This window comes from Macadamia integrifolia, chromosome 6, assembly GCF_013358625.1.
Source record: "Macadamia integrifolia cultivar HAES 741 chromosome 6, SCU_Mint_v3, whole genome shotgun sequence".
In the NCBI taxonomy this organism is placed as follows: domain Eukaryota; kingdom Viridiplantae; phylum Streptophyta; class Magnoliopsida; order Proteales; family Proteaceae; genus Macadamia; species Macadamia integrifolia.
Window position 1 is genome coordinate 3,467,021 of NC_056562.1, and position 7,109 is coordinate 3,474,129.

General features: G+C 37.5%; 1 protein-coding gene across 1 annotated transcript in view; it reads left to right on the top strand.

Moving 5' to 3' along the window:
- Nucleotides 1-5,439: 5,439 nt before the first annotated feature.
- The window catches only part of LOC122081047 (30 kDa ribonucleoprotein, chloroplastic), a 10,063-nt gene continuing 8,393 nt past the window's right edge, over nt 5,440-7,109 (top strand). The window contains exons 1-2 of the mRNA XM_042647997.1: nt 5,440-5,845; nt 5,953-6,051. Of these exons, the coding sequence (XP_042503931.1) occupies nt 5,498-5,845; nt 5,953-6,051 (447 nt within the window). The 5' untranslated portion in view covers nt 5,440-5,497. The remainder of the gene's footprint in view (nt 5,846-5,952; nt 6,052-7,109) is intronic.

Genomic DNA, 7,109 nt, shown 5'->3' on the forward strand with positions numbered 1-7,109 from the left:
CTAATCTGCCTTGCACCCGAATAGGGTTTGAGCTGAACTATCCATCCCATAGGTCGGGCTTGGGCTAAGATTTTGAGCCTTGAGGCCAGGGCAGGGCTTCAGTCTTGGGTTTAGCCAGCCCAAGCCCCACTAACTCTATGTAGTATGTATTTAGATAAATTATAAATATATACACCACTAGCTTTCTTTGATTTTAATCACCAACATACACCACTCAACACTAATATTCTTCGTTGTGTACTGATACCAGGGTCAACCCAGGGCTACTCAGTCTTTGAAACAGCAAAAAATTAGGGGGTGGCACTGTCAATTAGGGCCAAGTCGGTCCAATCCAGCTGAATCAGTGTCAAACAGGGTGGGAATGGGTTGGGCTGAGCCTGGACTGAGTTAAGAGACGTTAAAGTTGGGTTGGGGTTCTAAATTACCTGATCCATTGACATCTCTAAGTAGTTTTTAGTGAGCCCATTGACACCTCTAATTTTAACTAGGGATGTAAATGGATAATCGAAATCTGAATTCAAATTCGCATTCGTATTCTTCTAGGGATATTCGTATCCGGTTAAAGAGTATCCAGATTAAAATCTGAGTTATCCAGAAGATAATTATCCGATCTGATTAAATAATCATGATTTTGAGGGTTCTTGAAGTTTAAACAGATTCTAGAGAATGAGGAAAAGAGTTAAAACAACTTCGAAAGATGGATTAAGAGAAAATTATATATATTCATTTGGGGTGGGGGGTGGGGGGGGGGAGGTTTGGATTACACAAGTCAGAGAGTAAACGAATAGTTGAAAATCTGAATTCTATCCGCATTCATATTCGTTTAGGGGTATCCGTACCAGATCTAGAAATATCTGAATCCAAACACATGCAATCCAAATTCGATCCGTATCCAATCTGTTCACATCCCTTGTTTTAACTATCAAAAACGAGACAAACTCAATTCTAAGCCACTAGTAGCAAGGGAATTGAATGGACCTATGTGTAGAAATAACACATAGAACTCTTAATTTTCCTAGTTCGTTTCATATTGTATGGTTTCTCATTTTTGGGTAAAATTGGTCATTTGTGCAGCTTGCATTGATAAGCTTATTAAAATAATTTATTTTATTGTGTCGCATAGAATGATGAAGTGTCAATTATGACTATTCAAATTTCAGAATCTAATTCAATCAAAGACCCTTCTCTATATTGACATGCATCCCATGTATATTCATATAAATCGGTATGTAATACCAAAGTGGTTAATCTTCAAAAATTGGTTGTTGCGTTTTAAAAAAAAGTTATTTACTTTTTAGTTTGGGTAAGGTTGTTGCATTTCAATTCATGTGGTGTAAAAAGAGGGTTTTCTCATCCAGATTAACTTAAGTTATTTCTCACCCTCTTCTTCAAGTATGGTTAATTTTTCGCTGCTAATAATTTATTGAGATTTGGTATCTTTCACTTCTATATTTTTCATCTTAACGGGACTGTTTAAGTTGACATGGGAATTCGAAAATCTTCACGCATGTCCACTAGAAAGATTTAAAATATTAAGGAATTGATTGATTTCCCATAATCTTGGATATCTAAGCAATCCGCTATTCGGTTTCATTCATGGATTAATTTGACTCCACAAAAGGCTCAAAGCCAATACTGAAGCCTATTAGGTTATTGGCATTTAAAAGATTTTGGTTAAACGGTCTGTTAAGTCATTATTTATCTATATTTTGTTAATTAGTCTTAATTAATCCTTAACCGGTTGAGTTTCAGGTGGATTTGTACGTTCAGTTCTAATGGGTTAGTCTATCAAGTTAATCGAGATGAATAAAAAAATACGTATCTTAAAACCAAAACCATGGGCTTTCTAATACATAGAACTACGTGGACTAGGTGTGTCAATCGGTCGGGCCGGGGTTAGTCTCGGTTAGGCCTAGCTGGGCTTGACCACTTGGAAACCTTGCACCATGAATGACTGTTTAAGTAAATGGGACTACCTTTGGGGGGCATGGTACGATTTATAATTAGGTTGGTCAGTGTCGGGTTTTAATCGAGCTATCTTAAATGGGCCTTAGTCGGGCTACGAACCTATTTAATCTAAACAGGCTCTAAATCTGCCTCCCTTAAAATTCATTTTTTAAGTGAGTTGAAGGCCCATAGTTGCTCAATTTGATAATTTTATATAAAAAATCATCATAGTAAAAGGTGATGCAAATCGTCGATAAAGAAGAAAAATGATATGAGATTATGATTGGTCTTTAATAAAAGGGGTCGGGCTCGGTCGGGCTACAATAAATCGGTCCAAGTTAGGCTTATAGTTGGTCGGTTTGGCCGGGCGCCCAACGGGCTAACTATCTGCACTGTGAACACCCGTTTAATAAATGTGTTGGGCTTATTCGGGTCGGTCCAAGTCTGGCCATAAACATGTTAGGCTCGATCGGGGCTACTAATGCGGGCTCAAATTTGACACTCTTGACATGAACTATAAATTCAACCATCCTATGTACCCCCACCTTCTTGAATATGAGAAAAAAGAAGCCTAAATGGCAACACATGCCCTACATCCAGACATAGTGGGGTGTGAAATGACCATCATCATTTCACACCCCTCATGAAATGTAGAAATCTCACACTTATTGATGCTTCTATTAGTGCTTCCATTGGCTCATGCATTGATGTAGGGGTCACATTGCTTTACGTTACCTTTTAGGAACCCTCTCCTAATGGAAACACTACTAAAGCATCAATAGGGACGGGATTTTCACTTTTCATGAAAAGTGGGACGATCAGTTCACCTCTCACTGTGTTTGAGTGAAGGGGCCATGCTACTTTTAGGCTTCTTTTTCTGATACCAATTTGATTGCTAGGGCCAAGGGAGGGGCACAAGAGCATCTTCAATGCACAAGGGGAGGGGGTGGTATAGTCTTTGTCATGCCACCAGATTGGGCAGGGGTTCTTTTATGGGAAAAAAAGAGCTTAGAAGGCAGTATGGTTCCTATCAGACACAAAGTGAGGCGGAATGACCACCCCACCCTTTTTGAAAGGTGAAAATCCCACCCCTGTTGGTGCTTTCATGTGTGCTTCCATTGGCCCTCACACTTACATAAGGGCTACCTTGCCTTTTAGGGAACCCTCTCCCTATTATATATTAAAAAATGTTAGTAATTAGTATTATTATTTAATCAAAAGAAAAAAAAAAACTATTCAATATGAAGCATAAATAGAGACATCAATGTGATAGTTAGAGTTGTTGATGAAGGATTGATTGTTCATAGCCATGGTGGCTACATTACACATGAGAAGAACCAAATCGTTAGGCCTGAGACAAAAAATTGGTATAAACAAAAAGTTATAGACATAAAAAAAAAAGAAGGGTGCTCCAACGCCACGTCATTAGAAAGTAATGATCCAAGCTCCTATGAGTCATTCCAGATTCGCATATTCTCCATCCTCCTTCTATAACCAGATTCATCCTATAGAGTATGCCCGAGTGTTGAATTCCAAAGCTTTTCCAATTATCATATAATTGGTATTTAATGAGAAACATTTTCCTCTATTAATTATGCTAGCAACCCATTCAGGAATATTCTTATTAGGGTTTGTGACAGCCGAATAGATAAGTATTGTTGGTATAAGCTAATGTGGGGTGGGGTGGTGGGGCTGTTCTTGTGTGGAGTGATCTAAGTGGGATCCACTTCTTCACTGGATTAAGGATCAAATAAGGGTTAGGTTTAACCTGTGTAAAACTGATACAATTTCTATGAATCAATAAGAAATAACACGTGATAATGAAGATATTGAAAAAATCATTTAAATCAATGGCAGGTATTGAATCATAATTAAATAAGTACATAATGAAAGAGTTAAAAGAGGAAGCTGAAAGGATTCATTTCTTAGCCCTAATGGACCAACCATTAAGATTCTCTTAGTGAACTTGCACGACTGTAATATATATATATATATATATATACCATAAATATTCTCGTTGACTGTGGCACAATCCATAGAATGAATCTACATCCACCCATTTACCCACAATATCTTTTGTGGTGATTCCTCCATGAGCAATTCTCTAGAAGAAGAGCTTAAATTTTGGGCGAATTTTGATTTTTCAAAAAATCTCTACCAGTGAGAGCATATAGATAAGCAAGTACATCTGTTTGAGAGTCCAACTGAGTTAGTAACTAGATTATATTTTAAAAATTTCGCAGCCAACTTGGTGGTAAGTACCCCTTTCTTTGAGAGATGACACAACCATTTATTATTGTTCAAGAAAATTGGAATTTTCAAGTTATCATTTGCAAGTGGTAGGGGGAGCATAGATGATAATAGACTGGCATTACATACATTCCCCCATAATGAAATCACTAACTAGATGTAAAGAGGAGAAGATTAACCCAATGAACCATTTACGTTTGGTAAAGTGAAATTAGGAGAGGATGGGATCCACTGATCATACCAAAAATTTGTATAAATTCCATTTCCAATTTTTTGGAAAATCATTTTCTGTAAAACTAAAATTATACTTACAATGTATTATTCCAAATAATGTAACTTCTTTCCTTCAAGGTATCTCAGTTGAAAATCGATTTGTTGGGGAAATACTTGTGCTTTAAGACTTGGACCCAAAGAGAATTGTCCTCCATAATGAGGCGCCATCCAAGTTTCAAGAGAAGAGATTTGTTTTGAATTTCAGATTCTCTTTGAACAAGTCCCCCTTTGAGATTTTGGAGAGCAAACGTTTTGTCATCCAATGAGGTGAGACTTTTTAGTTCTTTTGGTCTTTATCATCATTTTAGAAATGTTAGTAGATGGAATTAAGTTTCCTTCAAATGGCTTTTGGGAAAGCAAAACAAACCAATATGTATGATGGAATAGATGAAAGAGCTGGTTGAACTAGAACTGTTCGTCCTACAAAAAATAGAGAAGTTAACCTTCCATAACGCTAGCTTATTATCCACTCTTTTGACAATATGGTTTAGGCTCTTTCTTCTAGCTTTGGAATGTAACAATATGGTTAGAAAAAAATTTAAAATGCATTTGATAGTAAAGACATCCTCAATAGTAGTTTTACAAAAGATAAAAATATTATCGTCAAAAAGAAAAGATGAGAAATCTCTAAGGATTGTTGAATAATTTTAATACCTTTTTAAAGATTAAGGTATTAAAAAAAGGGGCATCCTTGTATAATTCCTTTTGAATGTTCAAAAAACTCAAAAATAAACCCTTAAGCTTTATAGAGAAAGAGAAGAGCCGATAAGGTTGCTGGCCTTGCTGTAACCTGTGGGTCCTATCTGGCCCCAATGTGGGTCTTTCACCTACAACATAAAACCATTATCCACAACTCCAGTAGCCATGGATGCAACTAGAAGAAATTGACTGTTTTACCCATCAAATAATCTGAAGTGAAGCTCTGAAACCCGGAAATATCAGGGCATCTTTTGTCCTTTTCCCAAGCCAAGCAGATTAAGCTCACATTCTCCACAGAGCTTCAAAATGGTCGTGTTAGCCCTCACCCATGGCTGCACTGGATGTAATAGCCTCTACTATCTCAATCTGTTCTTTCCCTTCTTCCAAATTTCTGTTACCGGTGAAAACTTCTCTTTCCTTTAAACCCCACTGTTGCTTTTCTGCCCCTTTTCTCTCTCTCAATTCTCCTATTTCTTCTCTTTCGCTTCTTTCGAACAAAAATACCCATTTCGAACTACACTCTGCTGTACAAGAAGAAATCACTGTAGAAGAAAAACCAGAGGAAACCCAACAAGAACAAAGGAAAAAGCTTTACGTTGCTAACCTTTCTTGGAGTTTATCTGTCGCCGATATTAAAAATCTCTTCGGTGAATGTGGCACTGTTGAAGATGTCGAGGTTCTGCTTCTACTACTACTTCTTCCCTGTTTTAATTTGAGTTTTTTAGATTTCGTTATCTTTGTGATATAATTTTGGTCGTTGTTGTTGTTGTTGAATTCATTTAGATTATTAAGCAAAAGGATGGGAGAAACAAGGGATTCGCCTTCGTCACAATGGCTTCTGGTGAAGAAGCATCTGCTGCTGTTGATAAATTTGATTCTTATGTAAGTACTGTGGGATTAATTATTCACTTTGCTTTGCTTTCCGTGTTTTTTCTGGATTGGATATGAGTTAAACACTGGGTTGCATGATTGAATTTAGTATTTTCCATATTGGTTAGGTTAAATTCTCAATGCTATCTGAACTCATGCAATAAGGGAGATAATAACCAAGAGTATTTGTTTACTTGACTTTTGAATGTTGTTGCAGGAAATAGAGGGAATGTTCCATGAAACTAGAACATTTATAATACATTTTGTTAGATCAAACACTAAGAAACACGAAAAATAAAGAGACAATAGATCCGCACGACACAAACATCTAACGAGGTTCACACACCAGGGTGGTGTGCTACATCCTCGGGTGAAGAAGATGTTTCACTATGCAGAAGAGAGATTACACCCAAGCAGTGGCGAGAAAACTCGTCCTGAAACCCTAGCTCGAAAAATCCCAAAATACAATGACTTTTTCAACAAGCAACAGTACATCATATATATTTCAAGTCGCGGGTCAACCCATTGGGTCGCGATTGATCCGGTCAAACCATACCGCGGGGGCTATGCCCTCACACCCCCATACGAGATCAGTGATGGGCTCCGGGCTTGGGCCTATCGGCTCAACCCCTCTGCTTCCATCACAGATCTCAGAAAACTTCTCATTCGGGTCATTGCCAAAATATGTTGGATCGGTTCAATCTTTAAAACGGGTCAAGAATTCCAGATAAACTTAACAAATCTCCACCTTGGCTTGAATTCTCCTCCAATAAATAAACAAATAGCTAATATCTTCATCTTCTCCAATAGCCCTCCAAAGGGCTGAACTCAAACACGGCATACACCAAGTAAGTTCAAGCAATGCTCGAACTTACCAACACATAAAGGTTTAGTCAACATATCAGCTGTATTGTCTTCAGTACCAATCTTCAACACTTGAATATTACCTGGACAAATTATCTCTTTTATGAACTGATACCGAATATCAATGTGCTTTGTCCTCTCATGATACATTGGATCTTTAGTCAAGTGAATAGCACTCTGGCTATCACAATGGACAACAGTCACCC